A 24,394-nucleotide genomic window follows, 5' to 3' on the forward strand; every position below is an offset into this window, starting at 1 on the left:
GCTTGCTCACAAGGTCGCTTCATTTGCGTCCTTCGCTGATGCCCTGGCTTCTTTGTGAAGAACACATTCCTGTTTTATTGGCGCACTCTGCTTTTTTTTACTTTTTACTTGGTTCCATTCTCAAATGCAGAGCCTGCAAAATAAATTTGATTCTTTCCTTTTTAATTCTTAAGCCGGTGGCTTTTGGTATACGCAGAGTTAAATTTCTTCATCGTTTCGCCTTCCTTTGCCATTTTGGCCTTGCTGCTCTGACCGTTTTAAAGTTTGCCTGACCAGTCGCAGCTGCAGTGTGTTATGGTCTGAGATGTGGCCGGCTCATCTGTTGCAGTGCTTTGCAATTCGGTGATTTAATGGTTAAGTGCCTAAGCAATACAGTGATTATGCCTACCCTAGCAAAAATGGTGTGTCTCTAATTTCGTACACTTTCAGCCATTAAGCCCGATTCCTGCCTTGCAGATACACAGGGTCACCTCCATAGCTTCTCCTATAACTTTGATGGTTCGGAGCTTGTGCTCAGTGCAGCGCTAATAAGGACGATGCTTGGAATGATTGCAGCAGAGACAGTCTAGTGGTAATGGTTGGTAGGTGTACAGAACGCTTTGAGCGTTACACACTGTACAGTCTCATTATATTTTTTAAAACTGGTTAAAGTGCAGTTGGTTTTGTGTCTCGGTGACAGGTTGGAACTTGTGGTATGCAAGTATGATGTTTTGCGGTGTCTGAGAAGTTTAGTCGGTCCTCTGAGGACACTGCAGTAAGCAGAGTCATCTTTTTTTTTTTATGGCACCCCTAGCTTGCAATCTCCCAAATATATATGCAGATGTGACATCCATCGTTCATACATTCGAGATGCAATTTGCTTTAAAAAGCTAGTGCAGGTGCACTAGGTTTGTTTTTGTTTTTTTAAATTGAGAACAGTGCCACTTTGTCATGGACTATGTCTGGTATTGCAACTGCCTATTCACTTGATTGGTGAAACGGTGCTTTATTTTTTTTCTAATCATGGATAAACCATTTTGGACCAAAAAAACAAAAACGTTTCCTGGATCTATTCATGTAAACCCCTTTTATACCAGAACCCTAGCTGGCCTGGCACATTTAGTATAATCTGTGCCAGGAAACTAATTATACCAGAAAGCTTTACTAGCTCCCTTGCTGGCATACAGTTATCTTATTTGGCACACCAACGCCCCACAATTAAAAGGTGTGCCCCGCTTAAAGAGCCTCTGTCCGCCCTATTAAACCAGACATATTGCTTGGTATGGTTGATCATGCTGAGTAAAAAGATATCTATCTCTTCTCTAAAGGGTGAATGGCTGAGATATATAAACTTTTTTATAATTATGTAAATTACCTAGTTGGAGCACCAGGGGGTTGGCCATAGTGCTAGGAGCCCTGCTAGCGCAAAGCCCACTGTGCTGTCTGTACTCTTCCCCTCCCCTTTGAGTGGCATCTCGTTTAGCCCTGTGTTCTTGTGGCAGTGCTGAGGCTCAGTTACCCAGGACCTGTGCATTGGATCTGATGAGCTCTGGAAGCAGTGTTCATCAGATCCACTGCGCAGACGCAGACACACTGAGCCAACTCGGCACTTGCCTAATAGATCTTCTGCTGTTCCGGAAGCAGCGTCTGATTCACCACGCAAGCGCTGAGTCACTGAGCCTCGGCACTGCCGTGAGAACATGGGGCTAGACATCTCATCGCACAAGGGGGAGGGGGAAGTACAGAGAGCACAGGGGGAGCTGTGTGATAGCAGTGCTCCTAGCACTATGACCAGCTCTATGGTGCTCCATCTAGGTAGTTAATGTATCTTCAGGCATTGTTGACCCTTTTTAGACAAGAAAGTTATCGTCTTACTCAGCATGATTAACCCTACCATGCAATATGCCTGGTTTTTTAGAGTTGATCATGCTGACAGGCTCTTTAATAATTGTGGTGCATCTGACTCCAGTGGGAGATTAAGTTCTGCGGGTTATATGCTGGTCTTAATAAATGGTCCTCTTAGATTTTAATCAACAGCCTACCTTCCCATCCTGCTGTAATACATTTTTTGTTATACATGTAAAGGTTATCTGTCAGTCACTCCATAGTTTTTATAGTATGGCATCAAACAATAGAAAACATGCCATTGTCAAACTGTAAGAGCAACGACAAACCACACTCCTGACACTGAATGCACCACATTACCTGCTATGCAGATATGAGTGATTCTCCTACCTGAATGACTTGCAGCTGTTATGGTGCCCATACCATACATCTTCATCCTACTGTTGGACAAGCGCTTGGTCAACCGACAGCTATCTCTCCCAACTCTCCCATGCACATGTATATTGGACAAACTTGACAATTTTGGGCCTCCTATCCTCCCCCGATGGTAGAGTGTGTATGGTGGTGGCTTTCTCCCCTCTCCCATTCATGAGCTGAACATGCATGTGTATTGTGAGAGATAGCTGCCAACCATTCTGTCATTGAGGTGGCTGGCTATAAATGCTTTTTAAGTAGGGAGAGAGGAGAATGCCACTGTCAAACAGCACTGGAAGCAACCTATCTTGCCTATATGAAATTCAGCATGCCTGATTCTTCTCTCTCCAAACATTGTCTTTAGTGGGAGTGTCGAGAGTGCCCCATGAGAGGCGGATTTGACATTTCTGGCGCCTTAAACAAAGCGATGCCTGTGGCTCCAATCGCATTGCTAAACTCTGCCCCAGTAAGCCTACTAAGCGCCACTCTCAGCTTAGACACCTCCTCTTCTGTGTCTGAACCGGCAGCACACAGAGTATGTCCACTCCCTTTTTTTTATTTTTTCCCCAGACAATAACTTTTGGCCCTGATTCTCTCTGGCCTCAAGCATTTGCCTGGTTTGATGGTAAAGTCCTCCACTGTTCTACAAACGCAGTACGTTTTCAACCAAAGTGAACAGTATTTAGGCCTCTGTTTTCTAGCTGAATATAACTTATACCAAGTACAGTGAAACTCAAAAAATTAAAATATTGTTCAAAAGTTCATTTTTCAGTAATGTAACTTAAAAGGTGACACTAATATGAGATGGACTTATTACATGCAAAGCGAGATATTTCAAGCCTTTATTTGGTATAATTTGGATGATTATGGCTTATAGCTTATGAAAAACCCCAAATTCACAATCTCGGTGACCATATGCAGCAGATTTTTTTTTTTTTCATGGCTTTTGCATCTTATGTCTGTTTTCCTTAGCCTGGAGGTATGTCTCCTTAAGATAAATGTATAGGTAGAAAAGCATGCAATTATTTTGGTATCTCCTATTACAAAGTGAGCATTATCCACCATAGTAAATAATTTGTAGTGTCATCTAGTCGGTGCATGCCCGCTGTTTGAGTGCAGTGGATAGCAATTTGCTAGAGAGGGCGTAGATTATGGTTTTTATGGTAAGTGCTTTCTCGATCATAGTAACGACATCTCTCTAGGTAATGTGATTGTGCTGCCACAGAGTCCTGCGCTGTTTTCCTATCCTTTGGCACATACGGTGGGTGCTCTGATTGGGCTGTGTTGATGATCCTTGTTGCGTGCAGTTTTTAAGGTCAGATAGAAATGCTCTCACATTCCTTTCAGAATGTCCTTATGTCACCGGCACGCAGCATTACTCCAGCATACAGAGCAATAACTCCCTGGAGCTGGGCTCTGATGTGTGCTCTTGCATGGTGTGGAGGAGTGGTACTGGATGTGCCAGGGTGTCTGCAATGCAGTCTTCCGAGATATAGCAGTGGCATTCCTAACAGCACCGAACTGATGGAAGGGCAGAGGCTGACTACGTGATCATTGTCCGCAAGTGACAGCACTGCTTGCTGCAGGAAGGCTCATTGTTTCCCTTACTTGCTTATCATTCTTTTATTCCAAAGTTTCTAAGAACTTGTTCATTTTATAGTATGGATTATATAATCTTCTGTTTTTTGTACTATGTTGCTCTTAGTTTGCCGTCACCTACTCATAATTTACACACACATGTTCGAAGAAGGTATAGCAAGTTATAAAAGTCAAGAAAATGTGCTGTATTCCCCAATCTGCCATAATATGCCTAATATTGTGCAGGCCCCCCTCATCAAGCCAAAAGAGCTCAGACCCATTGAGGCAAAGACTCCAAAAGACCTTGAGATGTCCTGTAGTATTTGACACTAAGACAGCAGATCCTTTGTTCTGCAATTTACAAAGTGGGATCATCATGGATCGCATCCCATAGATGTTTGATTGGATTAATATCTGGGGAATTTGCAGGCCAATCAACAGCTTCAACTCCTCATCATGTTCCTCAAACCATTACTGAACAATTTTTTTGCAGTGTGTCAGGATGTATTATCCCGCCAAAAGAGGCCACTAGCTTTTATAAGCATTCTCACGAAGGAGTGTACTTGGTCTGTACAGTGTTTAGACAGGTGCAATGTGTCAGGGCAACATCCTAATTACTGTCAGGAACCAAGGTTTCTCAGCAGAACATTACCTAAGGCTGGTTTCAGACCTGAGCGTTTTACAGCGCGTTCCTACGCGCTGTAAAACGCTCAACAGGCAAGAACCAACGATTCCCTATGGGAATGGTTCTCACCTGAGCGTTTTACAGCGCGTACGATCGCGCTGTAAAACGCCCGACGCCCCAAAAAGTACAGGAGCTTCTTTGGGGCGTCTTGTCGCTGTTCCCGTACATAGACTTCAGAGGGAACGCGCGACAATGGGCGTTCGCTTGTCTCTGTATGCGCGATTGCAAACGCCCATACAATTGCTCAAGTACGCTCAGGTCTGAACCCAGCGTAAAGCATCACACTGCTTCAGTTGGTGTGGCTTCTTCCCGTAGTGCATCCTGGTCTCTCCACCTTGTTCCATTGTTCTGATGCCCGCATGCTTATGATGGGTGTTTTTTTGCGGTGGACAGGGGTTAGCATGGTCTGTCTGACTGGTCTGTGGCTATGTATTCCCATACACAGCAAGCTGGATTTTATTGTGGGTTCTCACACCTTTCCATCATAACCAGCATTACCTGTGTCAGCAATTTGTGTTTCAGTAGCTTTTCTGTCGATCGGACCATTTAGTCTTCACTCCCCATGTGCATCAATATGCTTAAGTGCTCGTAACCCTGTTTCCAGTTCACTGGTGGTCCTTCCTTGGATCACTTTTGGTAGTTACTAACCAATTTATACTGGGCACACCCCACAAGACCTGTCACCTGTCACTTTGGTGATTGTCTAACTTGGTCCAGCCATCGCAATTCATTCGAGTTGCTAGTTGGTAAGGGGGGGAGAGGAGTGATTGCTGCCTGGTCTTGGTGTCCTGCATATGCCCTTAAAGGGATTCTGTCACCTCCCCTAAGCCAAAAAACGATTTTAAAGCAGCCATGCAGCACAGCTTACCTGGATTAGGCTGTGCTCTTTGATCTTGAAATCCGTCCAGCAGTTACTGCAAAAAACGACTTTGATTGATATGTAAATGTGTCCTGAAGGTGCCCAGAGGGGCGTTTTTTTCTTCTTAGAGAGCCCAGTACCGCCCCTTTTACAGTGCCCAGCCCGCCTTCCTTGTACTGTCTAACCGCCGCCTCCAGCCTGCCACAGCCTCTCCTCCCTCTCCTCCCCCTCCCTCACGCCGAACGAACTCTCGCACAGGCGCAGTACCCACTGAGGGCTGCGCCTGTGCGATCAGCAGGAGACTGAGGGCAGCAGCTTCATCTTCGTCACTGGGCATGCGCTGAGCCCAGTGACGTCCGATGCTCGCTCTTCCCTGCTGACTGAGGGAAGAGCGAGCATCGGACGTCACTGGGCTCGGCGCATGCCCAGTGACGAAGATGAAGCTGCTGCCCTCAGTCTCCTGATGATCGCACAGGCGCAGCCCTCAGTGGGTACTGCGCCTGTGCGAGAGTTCGTTCGGCGTGAGGGAGGGGGAGGAGAGGGAGGAGAGGCTGTGGCAGGCTGGAGGCGGCGGTTAGACAGTGCAAGGAAGGCGGGCTGGGCACTGAAAGAGGGGCGGTACTGGGCTCTCTAAGAAGAAAAAAACGCCCCTCTGGGCACCTTCAGGACACATTTACATATCAATCAAAGTCGTTTTTTGCAGTAACTGCTGGACGGATTTCAAGATAAAAGAGCACAGCCTAATCCAGGTAAGCTGTGCTGCATGGCTGCTTTAAAATCGTTTTTTGGCTTAGGGGAGGTGACAGAATCCCTTTAACATAGAAGATAATGTTCAGGTGTGTAGCACTCAACATCATTGTAAATTTAGCCAAGTAATATAAGTACTGGAAATTGGTGAAAAGTGTTTAAAGGAAGTTCGTGAATAGGACTACCAGTAAACTGTTCCAAGTGAGTTGCTTCTAAGTACAGTGAGCAGGTTGTGGTCATGGGTGGGACTCTGTATCCTGCACATTGCTTTTATGTAGTATGTAGCCTAATGCATAGATGGTAGTATGTGTGTATTGAATTTACTGTTTCACATTTGAACCTATGTATGAATATTCTATTATTCTATATTCTAGTATTTTTTTTTTTTTTTATTAAAAGAAAAGGAGTGGATGTTTTTTTGGATATACCGTAATTTCTTTAAAGGGGTTCTGCAGTTCTTTTAAACTGATCTACAGCATCCGATCGGCCAATCAGCTGTTTGAGAAGGCAGCGGCACTCTAGCAGCGCCACGGCCTTCTCTCTGTTTACCGCAGGCCTAGTGAGGTCACGACTAGTATCACTGCCCTGTGTGGGGCTAAGCTCCGGATCAGATGCTGATGATTTATCCAGAGGATAGATGGTCTGTTTAAAAGAACTGCAGAACCATTTTCTGTCCTGGTTCTTTATCTTCCTCTTTGAAGTTTTAGCACAGTAGACCGTTTCACTTATTCTCATTCAGGCGAGTCAGCCAGACAGAGCCTTGTAGTGACTCAATTAGAGCATCACACATTACACTAACCAATGCAATGTTCTTCTGTGGCCACCTTTATCAAGACCTATTGAGAACAATAGAGCTGTCATACTGTTGTCCCGATTCTACACCTGCTATTATAATGAGGACTACCTTTCAGATAACATCTTCCCCTCACAGCAGCAGTAAACTGACAAATAATTGCATAAATTTAGTTGACTGCTACAGAAAGCTAATTTTCCATTTTATAGTACTGCTGAAATTAAAAAAATCTGTAAATTAGGCTACTTTTACACTAGCGATTTGGCTTTCCGTTTCTGACATCCATCACGGATCAGTTTTGCCATAATGTATTCTGAATGGAAAAGTCCGCTCAGAATACATCAGTTTGCCTCCGTTCAGTCGCTCTTCCACTCTGGAGGCGGACACCAAAACACTGCCTGCAGCATTTTTCTGTCCGCCATGTGGTGCAGCGCAAGACGGATCCGTCCTGACACACAATGTAAGTCAATGGGAAAGGATCCGTTTTCTGACACAATAGAAAACTGATCTGTCCCCATTGACATTTAACGGTGGTCATGACTGATCAGTTATGGCTATAGTAGACATACTACAACCGGATCAGTTTATGACTAATGCATGCGGTTGTATTATTGTAACGGAAGCGTTTTTGCAGATCCATGATTGATCCAGAAAAAACGCTCATGTGAAAGTAGCCTTAAAAAAAATTGCTATCTCTGACTATTGAGTTAAACAATTCCCCTTTCTGATGGAAGTGCCCCAATAATGAGATGGGATTCCGTCTGCTTTGTAGATGGATTAGCTATCTTCAGAGTGCTTCTTCGATTGCACCAGTCTTTAGCTGCAGTGCCCTTTCTAGGGGTAGTGTGAGGTAACTGGTACAGGTTTTTGTACATTATACAGAGTCAAGCACTTAATTACAGATGGCCCAGAGCTGTAATGCTGTGCACTGGACCGTGCAGCGGGCTGAAAGAACACACATCATTAAGGAGGTCACAAACAGATGTGATTAAAGTCTCCAGGGAATAATGGTCTAGGGTTAACCCCTGGCTCTAATGGTATGGTACTGTGTGAGCGAGCTATGGCAGATAATCTAATGTTTACCTTACACAAGAAGTGTCTATAATTGATCCCTGAACTAATGCTCGCCTTTGATTTGTGTGCAGGTGTAGTGACATGCTGTGGACCGCGCACACATCCAGTTTCCGGGTATGACATCACATAGAAGGTGAGAGCGCTACGGGTCCCCTGTGTGATTGCCTATGTATGCCCAGATGTTTGTAAAAATCCACCGGATGATCTGTCTCTGAGGATCCAAATAAAGCCTTCCCACATGTACTTACCATACAGGAGGTTGGGCATACTGAGAATGACCTAATCTCCATAATCCTCCCCGCCAGATGGGAATGTCTAGTCACTTATTTGTCACTAAAGTGGGAAGGTAACCTCTTCATGTCAGAACCATATTTCGCAGGCCTGTTCACTGTTGACGGTTTATCAATTAGAGAGAAAAAGACCCTGCATGGTTAAGTTCAGCTTATTATCTAAAAAGGGAGTTAATGCAGGCCTTCGTGTTCATGTGATCCTTGCCATTCAGAATTTATATTCAGATTTTTTTTTTCTTTTTACATCTGGTACACACAGATTCAGGTTCACATGGCTTTCTAAGCGCCTGGAATGGTGAACAGATAATTCTTACAGGAATATCAGATGAGATCATATGACTTAGAAATCTAGAACTCTAGTGGCATGCAACCTATATGTTGCATGAAGACTTTAAAAAGCTATATACATTTTTTTTAAATGCATTCTCTGTATTATGGGTTAAAAAATGCATTTTAGAATTGGAACTTGTTTAAAAATCTTCTCCTGTAGCTTGCATGCATTACAATATATAGCAAGCTACTCATTCTCCTTCTGTGCTTATTCCTTCAGATAGGCTTCATGTCCAGCTTCTCCATCTTCTCCTGAACCAATCAAGTTCAATTCTAAATAATTTGATCAGATTTTAACTTGGATGTTCTGCCATCAGATGATCTGCAATACTATCGGCTGTTAGGCAGAAAGAAAGAAAACCAAAATAGTACATTTTTTGTGGTTCAGGTTACAGATGGCAGGGAATTCTTGTCTCATGCAAGCGCAAGACCAGAGGTGCTATTTGGTATTCTTAGATGTCTTTTAAAAGTCTGAACGGATATGTGATATAGTAGCTTTCTATTCCTGACCGTATCAAATGTCATATTTTCTGTTCCTTTTGTTCTGATGTTAGATATTATTTTGGCTACATGCCAAAATTCTATCACTACTTGGCTTTAGTGTTCCTTATGTTTTCAGAGAATGACGTCTGAGGTGGAGGAAGAGATCCGGCTCCTTGGTGGAGGGGTGTCTGAACCATTGGTCATTCAGAACCTTCTGGAACGATTGCGGGAACTTGAGGTGAGGGTTATTCTGGGAACATGTTTTTGCCTACTATCTGCTTAAAATAATGAATAATGCCTGTTATCCCATCTGCAGGTTGCTCTAGTTATCTGTGACAGTTGTTGGAGTGCAAGGCTGTATATTAGAAGTGAATAAAATGTTTAAGAGCCATAGCAAATAATTCCAAATCTGATTTGTATTATATTTTCACCTGGGCTGGACAGATTGCCGCTTTATGCTCTATATTAATATAAGCAGATAAATCAACTATCAGCAAATGTATTGAGGCTTCACAGCTGAACCCCTTTGGACAGGTTTTGGGGGATTCCAGGATGCTTGATCCATTTGTTCTGGCAGGTTATAAGTCACTGTCAGACATGCAGCTTGTCTCCTCCCAAGTGAATGCTTGCAACCTGATTAGGGTCTCCCCGGAACCAGGATTGGTAAGACCTGTAGCTTTTGGGGGGTAGGTTGAATTGTGTCACCACAACATTAAAGAGGCACTGTACTTTGGGAAAACATTTGATATGTCATAGAGACATAACAAAATATTTTATTGGTGGGGGTCTGAGAGCAGTGCCCTTCTCCAATTGCTAGTACTTGGAGAGAGAAGCTCCTACATAGTGCCCTCTGTCTCCTTACTCCACAGACTTTCTATTGAGTCTCTCGCTTCCATTTCCTGCTGTGAGAAGAGAGAGAACACTGTGTTTGTATTTCTTTCTCCTAGTTGTAGTGATCAATGGGGTTCTCTGCGCTCGGATCCCCGCCAATCAAAAGTTTTGATATGTTGCTATAACATATCAATATTTGTCCTAAAGTACAGGGACACCTTGAGGGAATCTCCAGGATTTTCAAATTGTTGGCCTATCGTCAGGATAGGTCATCAGCATGAGATAGGTAGGGTCCAACTCTTGACACCTACACCAGTCGGCTTTTTGTGGAAGACGCAGCGCTCATCTGAGCTCTGGTGAGCATTGTGGCCGCCTCACAGCTCATCAAGCACAGCACTGTCCATTACTTGGTATTGCAGCTCACCCCTATTTACTTGAATGGGACTGAGCTGTGCCTTGGCCAGGTGACCGATGAATAGGACATCACTGGCCTATGAAGAGGCTGGGAATCAGACCTCCACCAATCGGATATTGATGACCTATACGAAGGATAGGCCATCAATATCAAATTCTTGGAGAACTCCTTTAAGGTTTTGAGAACTGGATTAAATATATTGGGTTCCATGAGGACCACCTTATGACTATAATTTGTCCTAGTAACAGGTTCATGTTAATATGTATTCACGTAGTGAGCACTGATTGCCCTAATGTAAATTGTCCCCCAAATCTCCTGATCTAGAACCCTTCTGTTCTGAGAAGTAGAGGGAATCCGAGCTTATCCATATCTGACTTTTGTGTAATTATTTAGCTGAGGCTAGTTTGCTTTTGCTGATCGTTTTCCATACAACTTTATGCACATTTCAGTGGGAGTTGCTGAACATAACTTGTATGGACGATCAAGCAATTGATCCCATAGATCAAGGGTGGCCAATCTGCGGCTCTCCAGCTGTTGTAAAACTACAATTCCCACCATGCCCTGCTGTAGGCTGATAGTCTATGCATGCTGGTTGTTGTAGTTTTGCAACAGCTGGAGAGCCGCAGGTTGGCCAGCCCTGCCATAGGTTCTTTATACCTGACTTGTAAATTCCTTGCTCTCATTGTTGTCTATTGCAGACTGAAAACACTGCTCTTGCTCAAGCCAATGAAACCCAACGGGAAACTTATGAACGTTGCCTTGATGAGGTGAGTCTTGAGTTAAGGCTAGATGTAGTATAATAATTTTCTTATTACTGATTCAACAAGAATCCACTGTTTAATTTAATAAAGCCATTGTAATGTGCCAGCCGTTCATGTGCTCTGATCATGTCTTGCACGCCTGAACTGATGTTTTATGCGAGTCGCGTTTATTCAGTTTTACAAGTCTGTCCATCGATAATGTAAAGACCCGATAAGACGCTGTATTAAGTAAGTGCAGCCAGAGGACATTCCTCAGGGTGTATTCAGATGGTGCACTTCGATGCTTTAAAAAAAAAATAATTTTTAATTAGTTTTGTTGTGCAGTTTTTACAGGTGAAACTCTATTATCGAACATGTTTCACCTTTAAATTCCACAAAGCACTGAAAACAGCAGCAAAAACCCCATTAATTTTATTTTTCATTGCACCCAATGGCACCATCAGAATACACTCCAACAATGCGCTGCTTGTGAAATGTTAGGGCTGCATTTAAATGACATGGCTAGATAATAAGCTGTATGCTACAAACAGCTGCGGGAATGCAAATGTTTTACAGCCCACGGCTGGCTTCAATTATTGTGTCACCCATAAGGAATGCCAGAAATCTCATCCGGCATTCAATCCTGTAGATAAGAGTTAATATATATAAATATATATATATTCTAAATCCTTACAGCTGAGCTCAAAGTTGTCCCATGGCAGAATCTTAAAAAAGCAACTTAGAAACCAACTTTCAACAAAGGCTTTTCACATTTGCCATCAGTTTCTATTGTGTTATGGGCATAAAGGTGGCACTTTAGAATTAGACTATTATGGGATTAGTGGCAAGCTTATTAAAAGCCTGGGGATACAACTGTGTGTCTTAGATTTATTTCTGGTCAATTATCTCTGCACGCGGCGATATTTGTCCTGCTGAAAGCCGATATTTATGCCAGAAAGGGCCTGAATCCCAATTGGATTCCATTATAAGCAATTGGGATCTGGCAGGGTGCAGAGGTATATGGATATTTCAGCGGGGCTTCACAGGGTACGGGGCCCCTACTGTCCTGATCGGTGGGGGTCGGGTAGGGGATAACTTGTTTTAACCAGAATACCTTAAAGGGCTATTCCAGCCACACACATTTATCGCCTATCCCTGGGTAGGTCATAAGTGTTAAATTGGTGGGGGTCCCATCACCTGGTTGCCTGTCCCTAAAGTCCACCAAACACATTAGTGTACTGTTGACGGGTTCGGCTGACCGTTTGATGTGTATGGGGAAGTGAACAATCGGGTAAAATGGTTGTCTTCCCTTGATCCCTACCTCCAGAAGTGTTTGGTAGTGGCTTTCTTCCCATTGAATTGACATACACTTTCGGCAACATGTATGAGGGAGTTGTCAGAGTCAGAAGAGAGAGCTGCTCGGCCAACAGCTATTGAAGGTGCCTTCAGAGACACATTACTGACGCAAGGAGTTTTCATGCAGCATTGTTCAAGCATGGGCACTGCCCCCTCTATATAAACTCTGTAGGAGTGTTAAGGCGGGTTCATACGTCGCAATGTTACAGTCAGTTGTTGAGAAGGAAACGTTCCTTCCCGATAGTGCGCTGCTCGTTCAGTGAAGGAGACCTGAGCGTTTACATGCAGCGATCTCCTTCACCGTATGAGGATGAGGGATGGCTATTGCGATTCTTCATCCCCGTACAAAATCATTGCTTATCGGGTGATCCTGTCATTCGTGCAGGCAGATAAATGATCATTTCTGGGCAGCAGATCGTGTGGTCTAAACAGCAATCTGCTGCCCAGAAATGATCATTTATCTGCCTGCACGAATGACAGGACCACCCGATGAACGAGTGTTTCGCTTGTTCATCAGATGATCGGCTGCACATTTAAATGGGCAGATTTCAGGAACGAGCATTCGCAGGAACGGTTTGTTCCCGATAATCTGCCCGAAAATCGGACCGTGTAAAGCCTCATTTAGAAACAGCCAAGCATTCATCTACCAAGTAGATAGGTGATTAGGTGCGTGGCAAGAATTTAAGTAAATGCCACGTGGCGTAAAATGTTGGGCCAGAATATGATAATCTTTGACCAGTTTTATGGAGTGCGCCAACCTCTTTATTTTGTAAATTAGTGGCAGTCCATGCTCAGACCTCACTGATGTAATCTTGAGATATATAGACATGACATTTTAATGCCAGAAGGTCATTTTGGCTGGAATTACTATTTGTTTTACTGTATTTTATTTTTTTCCGGGACTTAATCTGTAACTGCCGTTTTATTTTTATTTGTGTAATGTATAGAGGCACTGATACTCACCAGTTTTGTAATATACGTTAATGACTGAAATCATACTTTTTCCAGTAGAACAATAGCTCTAAAGAGGCCCATTTTGAGCCTTCGCAATGTTTCTGTCTTCTGTTTACATAACCCAGTCCTTAGCAGGTCTCCACTGTTCTGTAAACAGAAGACAGAGGAGCGTTGCGAAGGCTCAAATGGGCCACTTTAGAGCTATTTTTCTACTGGAAATGTTTGATCTCAGTAATTAAAGTATATTACAAAAATGGTCAGTATCACTGCCTCTGTACATTATAAAAATAGAACGACAGTTACCCTTTAATTCTTGATGACCTATCCTTAGAAAAGGTCATCAATATCAGTTGTGTCATTGGAACTACACAGCTCCATACGTGTAGGGGCTGTACCTGGTTACTGCAGTGCTACTACTCCCTAACCCCATAGCCTATATTTAAAGGGGTATTCCAGTTATAGCAAGGTATGCCATAACTATTAATATTAATGGGGGCCATACCTCTGGGATGACCCACCGATCATGGGAATAGGACCCTGTACCCCGCTGCCTCCCCTGAATGAATGTGTGTGAGTGTCAGTGTCCATGCCAAACTCAATGCTCAGTTGACTTTGGGGTGCTGCGCTGAGTACGGTGTCCCTGTTCTTGTGAACGGTGGGTGGTCCCAAAGGTAGGGTCCCCATTGATTTAATAGTTATCCCATATACTGTGGATACGGGATAACGTGCTACAGTCTGAATACCCTTATAAAGAGAACCTGTCACCATGAAATGCAGTGCAATCTGCAGGTAGCATGTTATAGAGCAGAAAGAGCGGAGCAGATTGATATGTAGTCCTGTGGGGAAAGGTTTGGTAAAACCTGTAATTTTATAAATGTATCTCTTGGGCGATGGAGCTTAGAAAAAGCAGAAAGAGTAGAGATATAAATGTATAAACTACAAGTTTTACTGCATCTTTTCCCACAGAAATATATATCCGTCTGCTCAGCTCCTCCTGCTCTATAACAAGCTGACTGCATTTCATGGGGAGAGGGTCTCTCTAGGATACATGCACACAGCAGTGTAATTTATGTGGTTTTTCTGAGTGGATTTCGCTTTGTTTCCTTAGTAAATCCACTTCAAAATCTGCAGGTGTTACTTGCATTACAAAAGGTAAAATCTGCACAAGCAATTGTCATGCTGCAGGTTTCAAAATCCGCACTCCAGGTCAATTTCTTTGCTGAAAATTTCTGCACCATGTAGATGAGATTTTGAAAATGTCATCTGCTAAACTAGAGCTGCAGATTTTCCACCCAAAAATCCATGTGGAAAATGTGTGCACAATACATACAGTGTGCATGTGGCCTTTAAAGTGCCACTTTCAAGAGGCAGACTTTCAATACAGGCACAAAGATGTAGAATTGTTACTCCAGATTATTTTATTCTATTATGTATGCAATTTCTATATTTATTTATTTATTTTTAAATCTATGTAATGTCTTATTGTTTCCTATTATAGGTTGCAAACCATGTTGTTCAGGCACTTTTAAATCAAAAGGTAAGTACGGTAGTGTCCCCCTCTTGTGATTTTTGGCTACTGTCTGTGGCCCTGTAGGGCAGCGAGCTCCATTTGGTACACATGAAGCATTGCTTTTTATGCATATTGTAGTTCTCTTGGATTTCTGGAATAGTCATTCATGCACAGATCTACGAAACATGGCTCATTTACCTTGTTTTTTCCCCACTTTTCCACAAGCTTCTGTATTAATGGTGCTCCCATTCCATTTCTTTCCTGTTGTCATACAATGTATGGCTTTATGCAGTGTACTAGGCACATGTTCACATGACGCCAACTGCCGTTGCAGCCTAGTCATCCATTCCATCTGCTTTTTTTTTTTTGGGCCAAATCGATTATTGGTCCCCTTAAAAGTATTTCACACTTGCGTTGTTGTTTTTTGCAGTACTGAGATCCAGTCATAAAAACTGCAAAAACGGATCAGACACTAAAAACCATATAAGTCAATGTGGACCGACTCCTTTTTTTATTTTATTTTTATTAGGAGCCTAAAAAAACATATCAGTCACCCATTGTATTTAATGATGGATCCGTTTTTTTTCTGTTTTTGATTTCACACAACCGCATCCTAACAGAATGGATGCATCCTGATAGGCAAAATCAAAATAAATCCGTTTAATTCCGGTATTGAGATCCTCTGCCTGATCTCATTAGCAGAATTACCAACGCAAGTGTGAAACGGCCTTACACGGTAGCTATTGTTTTTCAGTTTGGGTTTAATACACTCTTCCGTCCCTTGGTTTCATTTTGTTTATTTTATTCTTTCTTCAGGATCTTCGGGAGGAATGTATTAAACTGAAAAAAAGGGTGTTTGACCTTGAGCGTCAGAACAGAGCATTGAGTGACCTCTTTCACCAGAAGTTGCAGCGCTCCTCGGGATCATCCCCTGAGGTAAGAGCCGTTACCATGGAGAACAGGTTGCATGTGAGGCACACGCTTGACTTGTCATTTGTGGTACCTGTAACCACCGCATTTTCCTCACTTTTATAGTTTTTTTCTTTGGTTGCACTGAAATGATACGTTCTCTGATTTGGAAGTCCTAATTTGTCATCCGAAGGTTTTTTTTCTTACTGAACACACATTGAGTGATTCAGAGGAATCCTTTATAGGAATGCTGCAGTTCATTTAGGCCGGATTGTATCCGAGCAGTTTGTTTAAGGCCTCGTTCAGATTGGAAGATTGGTAGCAGCTTCTTACTTTACAATCTGCTGAGATAAAGCACAGTACGGCACTTGTCAAGGAGGTTTTCAACTGCCATTCACTTGAGGGCACTCGTATTTTAAGGGCATGCTGTGCGCCTCTTACTTTTCTAAGAAAATGTCAGTGAACCTTTTGGAATTACCTGGATTTCTGCAGAGATTACTAATCGGATGTGGTCTCATTGTTCTCTAGGTCATAATCACAGGCAAACACAAAAACTGAGGAGGAACTTTGGACCAATCCTCCCTGCAAATGTGTTTTTAGCTATATTTTTTTTATCTATTGCTTCCGAACATTTCTTTGGGATAAGACAAGCTTTCACTGGATTAAAACCCAAGGGAAATGGGAACATTCCTGAGAAAATGTAAGGGAAGGTTTCCCCTTGTGCCAATGTACTATACTTCCTTTGATCTAAAAAGATGTATGAATGAACAGATCTCCTGACCTTAAAGAGGATATGTCACTAGGATCAACCCTATTAAATCAGATATACTGGCTGGTAGGGCTCATTATGCTGATTTAAAACAATACCGTACCTTTCTTTTGTCTGTATGTAAAATAGCTGCAGTGATGTCTTATTTATTAATATGCAAATGAGCACATTCAAGCACCAGGAGGCTGGGCTGAATCATTTGAGCACTACTTTGTCCCGCCCTGTGCACTCTGCACCCCCCCTCCTCCCCCACTTGATTGACAGTGCTAGATATCAGCATGCTGAGGGCAGAGCTGTGTCCTAGCATCTACATATCATATACTCTATGTACTATAGCTTAGCACATGCTCAGAAAGGTAATATACATCTTGCTGCTTTATTCACAAGCGCAATGTATGATTATTTTGCCACACCTGACAGGTATAGGTGGTAAAACATGGACTAGACTGTCTAAAGCTGCGCCTAATGGATCATCCAGCATAAGCCTCTGTGATAACTCTGGCACCTTTTTTAGCCTGTCTAGTCTAAGTGTGCAGTATTAGTAAATCTGCCCTTGTGTATTGGTTTAGTAAAGCTATATTATAGCGGCATCTATATAAGCCATCTTAATTACTTAAAGGGTTTCTCAAAGACCAATAACCCCTTTTCATATTTGCAAGCAGTATGCATGGGTTTAAAAAAAAAAATCACCTGTAAGGCTGGTTTCACATCATTTATTTTTCCCTTCTTCTGATCCGTCAGAAGAACAGAAAAATAAAGAAAAGAAAAAAAAAAATGATGCCAAACGTGCATAAATGAGCATAACGGATGCTTAAAATACAGGATCTGTTTTTTCCTTTATTCTTCTGTTTTTGTTTTTTTTCTGCTGGCCAATCAGTGGCCTCAGCAGTGACTTGTGCAGGAACAGTATATTACCGCTGCCACCGCTGAGACCATTCATTGGCTAGTGGCAATAATATGCGTGTTGCGCGTCCGGTCCAGGAACCCCTTTTAAAGACCTATGTGGTTTAACAAACCTTGTGTGTAGTCTGATCTGCAGTTACGTAATTACTCTGCTTGCTTTGTGTACATGACTGCAGTAACTGACTACACAGGGTTTATAGCCAAGTTGCTTTAGTTTTTATATTGAATTACTGGAGCACTACAACAAATTTGTTACTTGGGTATTTGTCCACCAGCTTTGCCATTGGTTCTTAAACTGACCCATTGAATCCTAAAGGTGTTTCCAGGAAATGGTTCTGATGACTTATTCTCAAGATAGGTCATCAGTATTCGATCGGTGAAGGTCCAACTCCCAGCACCCTTCCAATCAGATGTTTCAAGGGGCTGCAGCACTCGGATGAGTGCTTTAGTCTCTTCATTGTATACCAGGTACATACCCTACATTGTATACCAGCTGTGCTTGGTATTGCAGCTGTCCTATTCATCTGAATGGGGCTGAACTGCAGAAAGGCCATATGACTGATGGATGTGATGTCAAAAGCTGCAGCGTGGCCCATTCCAACAGCCGAATTGATGACCTTTCCTTAGGGCAGGTCATTAGTAACCCCATTTAAACTTGTTAAACTTTTTTTCTTAATTTGATGCAGTTTGTCATGCTTTATTTTCCTTTTTAAATTACATTCCTCACGTGTTTGTTTTCTAATATAGTTGCACCCATTGCAGGTTCTATCTGACTCCCAGGGAGCTGACCTTGACAGGATATCCGTCTCCCTTCCACTGGGACAATGTGGAGTGCAGAGAGAGGTAACTAAACCTAAATGTACAACTACTGGTAGACTGCACCTTTCTGAAAGGTAAGGGAACTCCCAATATCTCTTAAAGCTGGCCATACACATAAAAGTTGGTCAGACTCCCTGATTTCTGTGGGATTAGCCAACAGTCTTTAACAGTCTTTGAAGACATGATCCCCAGGAGATATGCCACCACCAGAGGTGTCTACTACCAATTTCATTCCCCTTCATGACACATTTACACACATAATTTATATTTCTAAAAACCTATTTCTATTACTCTTTTTGTGAGAGAAGTTTCTCAGTTTGTGTGAATATCATGTGTTCTCATTAAAAAATGATTAAGTTACCAATACAAAATCGCTTTCTGCACTTCTAAAGTGATATAAATGTTTTTTCTTCTCGCATAGGAAAAACAACGTTCTGGTCGGTCCCAACCATCATGTCGCTCAGTAGATGCTATGTCACCATTCCTCAGGAAAAAGGCTCAAATCTTAGAAGTCCTACGGAGGCTAGAGGCCACAGGATCTCGGAGTGGATCATCCTGCACTACACCGCCAATGTATCTTGGGGGGATATCATCAGCTAATGGGAATGGATTGCGTGTAAGACCAGACCAAGGCTTGGATTATGTGAATGGTGAAGGCTTAACTTCTTCAGAACATGGAGGAGATGAACCTTGGGCGTCTTGTTTGCTTTTGGCTCAGAACGGTTGGGAGGAATTGCTTAAGTGGAAGCCTGTACAACGGGAGCCACCAGCAGGCAGCCCTGGAGAAGGAGGAGGGGAACACCTTGGTTTGGCATCAGGAGAAGATGCACAGCAATCATTGCGGCAAGCTGAGGGAAGTTCTTCATCTTCAGATGATGACATTGGAGATCCACCTCCTCCTTGCAATGAAATTAGGCAAAGACTGCCATTAACAGACTTGACTAAGGGTTTAGCGCCATGTATGTGCTCCCGTGGAGCAGTAGATAAAAGGGGCCCTATTGAGGGCTATTCAGATGGAACTGGCTATTCTAGGGGCCACACTGGGCATCTTCATTCGTTAACTTGTTACAGCAGAAGCCTTCGTGACATGGCAGAAAGTCAGCATGTGCCAGTGACACCACCAGCAGTTACAGAGAGAGGGGATTCCTTGTCGTCTTCACCAGGAAAGCAATCCATTTCTGAGAATGCTTCTGATGGACCTTCCTCTTCTTGTCCTCCTTCTCCTGAGGCCGCTGTCAGTTTGCCAAGGGATGGAACTATTTTTTCCCACAAAAATGCAGTCCAGGAGCAACAAGATGATTGTCCTCAGCCCTCGATGGTGGTTTCTAATCCCACTTGTCCTGACCCAGAAGATGCACTTATTCCTTCCTCTGAGCCCCAGACCCCTCATATTCCTTCTCCAGCTAAGTTTCTCAAGTTTTTGAAACTGCCAGGCTCAGGGGATAAACTACAGAATCCAAACTCTCTGAGGCTTAGTCCTCAACTTACTCAAACCTCCAAAATTCCTTGTAGGAGCAATAATTATGAGGCATTTCCCTCACCACGCCTTAGTCGAAAGGCAAATGAAGAATTAGCTGGTCCAGAAACTGATAATAATCCACCTTCTCCATCTGAGTTTAATAATTCTGATGCCAATAGGCAAGGACAAACAGAAAGGTCAAACAATTTAATAAATAGGCCTGGAATACAGTGTTACACCAAAAAGTCACATGATTATGAAAATGTTCCTGCTAAAAATACTGTGCTTCCCACTGCGAACCAAACTGAGGATTTGGATCTGTCTCCCAAACTAATTGGGGAAGTATGCTCCTCTAATTGTTCCCCTGGGCCTTGTGTTCATTCCCAAGCAAATTCTTCCGATGACCATAATGGTCAGATAAACACACCATTTATAAGAAAGCATGTAACTTCCAGGAAACCAACCGAATCTGCTGGACCTCTCCCATTTAAAGAAAGAATTGGAAAGCCAAGAAGCTCTGACAGCCAACAGTCAGAACTTACTGTTGCAGTGACTGATGAAAACAGGGTTATACCAGATGGCCCTGATATTCGTCCTATGAAAAGATCCTTGGGTGTGAGCAGTTTAAGGACTCCTGAGCCTGGATCTACTGAGAGTTATCCACCAAGGTACCATGGGCAAAAATCTGATTCTGCTCGGAGTCGACAAACGGTTTCTAATTGTCAACCAGGCTCACCTCATGGTCCACGTAATCAATCTCGTGCACCACCTGTCCCAAGCAAGTCTCCACGTAGCCCTCATGGAAGCCCAACAAAGCTACCCGCTAAGTCCCCAAGTAAGGCAACAGCCAAGCCTCTTGTATCTCGACCCCTAAGTGAAGAGTTGAGACCAAGTCCCAGACAACCCACTCTTCCAAATGATGAGAAACAAAGGATGCAATCCCCTGGTGCAGGCAAAAAAAGTAGCACCTGCCCAGACTATGCATGTCCCCGAAGTCCAGGCTCGCAGGGCACAGAAAATCTTCCACTGAGTGTTCTGCACTCTGCCATTGAAGAAAAGGTTATGAAGGGCATTAAAGAAAACATGTTAAGGTTGCAGGAACAGCACCGTGCACCTGTTCCTGATCCTAAGCAACGTAATTCCAGTGGTATTGCAAGCTGGTTTGGCTTAAAGAAAAGCAAACTACCTGCTCTTAGTCGTAGGCCTGAGGCAACCCGTGTCAAAGATGAGAAGAGGGAGAGAGCTGCGAGCGGCTCTCCTCGTACAAGGGATACAAAGGGTGAGAGTCTGAATATTTCCATGTTGATGGAAAAAGCTGAGGATCTACGAAAAGCACTTCAGGAGGAGAGAGCTTACATCAATGGTCTATCTCTTGACAAGAATCGCACAGCTATATCTATAGATCAGACACTAGAAACTTCAAGATCCTTGACAGCTGACCATTTTATGCAACAGCTCTTGAATCGGTGAGTGTGGCCTACTCATAGCAATTAAGGGTACTTTCACACTAGTGTTATTCTTTTCCGGTATTGAGAGAGTCCCGTCCTAGGGACTCAATACTGGAAAAAAACTGACCAGTTTTATCCTAATACATTTTGAATGGAGAGCAATCCATTCAGTATGCATCAGGATGTCTTCAGTTCAGCCACTCTTACGGTATCTGGCCGGAGCAAATACCGCAGCATGGTGTGGTATCTTCTCTGTCCAAAATTCCGGAATGCCGGATCTGGCATTATTTTCCATTTGAAATGCATTAATGCCGGATCGGCAGAAAGTGTTCAGGCAAAGCGGATCCGGTTTTCCAGTCTGCGCATGCGCAGACCTTTTTAAGAATATAAAAAATAAATAAATACCGGATCTGTTTTTTCAGATGACACCCGAGACACGGATCCAGTGTTTCAATGCATTTGTTAGGGTACTTTCACACTAGCGGCAGGATGAATCTGACGGGGTGATTTCGCCATGCCGCCGGACTGCTGCTCCGTCCCAATTGACTATAATGGGGGCGGGGGCGAAGCTCCAGTGCAGCACAGCGAAAAGGCCGCCGGACTAAAAGTACTGCATGTCCGACTTTTTAGTCCGGCCGCCTCTTGCTGTGCACTGCCGTGCTGCCCCGGAGCTCCACCCCCGTCCCCATTTTAGTCGATGGGGACGGAGCGGCAGCACCGCGAAATAGCGGCAGGACGCATCCGCCAGGCTGTTCACCTGCCGCTAGTGTGAACGTAGCCTTAGACGGATCCATCTACAAATGCTATCAGTTTGCACACTGATTTCCGGATCCGGCAGGCAGTTCAGTCGCCGGAACTGCCTGCCGGATCTTCACAACGCAAGTGTGAAATTACCCTTAGGATGCCTTCTAAAAATTATTTCAATGAATCCGGTAGCTTTCATTTTTTAAATGATTCAGGCTTCATTAAATAGTTATTGTATAGGTACAATGAATCATACACCTACTATAATGACAAAAATGTGGCCTAGATATTAAGGGATTGTATTAAAAGGGGCATTTATCATGTAGAGAATTAATGCAAGGCACTTACTAATGTATTGTGATTGTCCATATTGCCCCCTTTGCAAAAAGACTCTGTGGTGGCTGGGACCGTGTGGGTATACATGGGCACGCATGCGCAGCAGCTCCTGTCTCGGCCATCTTGTGTCTGTGCTGCAGTGGTGGCCGTGACGCCTGGAAACGAGCAGTGTGTAATGGGATGGAAAAATGAATCCAGTGAGGAAAGAAGGCAATATGGACAATCACAATACATTAGTAAGTGCATGGTATTAACTTTCTCTATATGATAAATGCCATTTGCTGAAGCGAGACAACCTTATTAAAGCCTGCACATTAAATTTCATTGTTGAGCCCTTGGGACTAACTCATAAGACCAGGTGTTTTTGTTGTGTGTGTTATTTTTTATTTTTTTTTGGCACCTATTTTTGAGCAAAAAAAGCCTCCAGTTGTTCTCTCTGAGCCTATGGGAATTATGAAATGAGAACAATGTTTGTTTTTGTTTTTAGTAATGTTTTTTCACATTCTTATTACTCACGCAGTGCATTTTTGGGTCTGTATTATTTTGAAAATGGCAGCATGGTCTAAGGCTACATGCACACGACAGTGAAAAACGGACATGTGATGTACATTTTTTTTTAACGGCCATCACACATCCGTTTTAAGACCAATGATAGTCTATGGGGTTATTCACGTGGCAGTTTTTTTGACTGTCAGTCAAAAACGGACGTAAAAAAATAGAACATACTCTATCTTGTCTGTGTTTCACTGACAGACTGCCCCCATACAATTGAATGGGTCCATTTTTAACGTCCGTTTCTCAGAAATGCATCAGCGAAAAAAAAGTCTGTTTAAAAATGTCCGTCGTGTGCATGTAGCCTGACTGTGGAGTTTTTGGGCTCATGTTCTGGCTTTTGTGTACCTTTTTTTTTTTTTTAATATACTTTTTTTCCCCCCTCTACTTAAATAAAAAAATTTCAGTGTGTGGCTTTTTTTTTTTTTTTATAGAGGAAGTGACATCAGAGGGGATTATATACTTCACTGTTTAAAACACATGCCTTAAAAAAATAAAGCTACAAAATATGCATTTTGCCATTGTCAACCTTTTTATGGGTATGTCCATCAAACAAGAATCGCTCTAAGGGCTCATGCACACAAACATTTATTTATTTTTTTGGGATATGTGCTTTGCGGACCACATACCACATAATACATACAGTCATGTGCATGAGCCCTAAGGCTACCTGCCCATGATGCAGATTACCCTTGTTTTTTTTCGCACAGATTTACTTGCAGCGTAATACAGTACCAGCACAGTGTATGAGATTAGACAAATCTCATGTACACGTTGCTTTTTTTTCTTAGATGCGGAAATTGACCTGCAGTGCAGAGAAATCTGCACCATGTAAATTGTTGCTTTTTTTTTTCTTGTGTGGATTTCACTCTTTTAAATAGAAGGATGAGATCTGCGGAAAATCTGCATCAAATCCACACCGAAAAACAGACAAAAGGAACCAAAAGCATGATAAGAGTTTTTTCCTTATTTTCATGACTATGAAAATTGTAGATTTACACTGAAGGCATCAAAACTATGAATTAACACATGTGGAATTATATACATAACAAAAAAGTGTGAAACATCTGAAAATAGGTCATATTCTAGGTTCTTCAAAGTAGCCATCTTTTGCTTTGACTACTGCTTTGCACACTCTTGGCATTCTCTTTGAGCTTCAAGACGTAGTCACCTGAAATGGTCTTCCAACAGTCTTGAAGGAGTTCCCAGAGATGCTTAGCACTTGTTGGCCCTTTTGCCTTCACTCTGCAGTCCAGCTCACCCCAAACCATCTTGATTGGGTTCAGGTCCGGTGACTGTGGAAGCCAGGTCATCTGGCGCAGCACCCCATCACTCTCCTTCATGGTTAAATAGCCCTTACACAGCCTGGAGGTGTGTTTTGGGGTCATTGTCCTGTTGAAAAATAAATGATGGTCCAACTAAACGCAAACCCAATGGAATAGCATGCTGCTGCAAGATGCTATGGTAGCCATGCTGGTTCAGTATGCCTTCAATTTTGAATAAATCCCCAACAGTGTCACCAGCAAAGCACCCCCACACCATCACACCTCCTCCTCCATGCTTCACGGTGGG

The 24,394-nt window shown here is 43.0% G+C and overlaps 1 protein-coding gene across 5 annotated transcripts in view; it reads left to right on the forward strand.

Moving 5' to 3' along the window:
* The window catches only part of NCKAP5L (NCK associated protein 5 like), an 83,680-nt gene that overhangs the window by 46,704 nt on the left and 12,582 nt on the right, over positions 1–24,394 (forward strand). For 4 of the 5 annotated variants that reach the window (XM_044287129.1, XM_044287133.1, XM_044287131.1 and 1 more), the window contains exons 2-8: positions 8,046–8,107; positions 9,214–9,315; positions 11,022–11,090; positions 14,872–14,910; positions 15,700–15,819; positions 18,212–18,307; positions 18,705–21,208. In XM_044287129.1, the coding sequence (XP_044143064.1) occupies positions 9,217–9,315; positions 11,022–11,090; positions 14,872–14,910; positions 15,700–15,819; positions 18,212–18,307; positions 18,705–21,208 (2,927 nt within the window). In that variant the 5' untranslated portion in view covers positions 8,046–8,107; positions 9,214–9,216. The remainder of the gene's footprint in view (positions 1–8,045; positions 8,108–9,213; positions 9,316–11,021; positions 11,091–14,871; positions 14,911–15,699; positions 15,820–18,211; positions 18,308–18,704; positions 21,209–24,394) is intronic. The other variant, XM_044287132.1, reaches the window with a different exon arrangement.

This window comes from Bufo gargarizans, chromosome 3 (genome assembly GCF_014858855.1).
Source record: "Bufo gargarizans isolate SCDJY-AF-19 chromosome 3, ASM1485885v1, whole genome shotgun sequence".
Taxonomy (NCBI): Eukaryota; Metazoa; Chordata; class Amphibia; order Anura; family Bufonidae; genus Bufo; species Bufo gargarizans.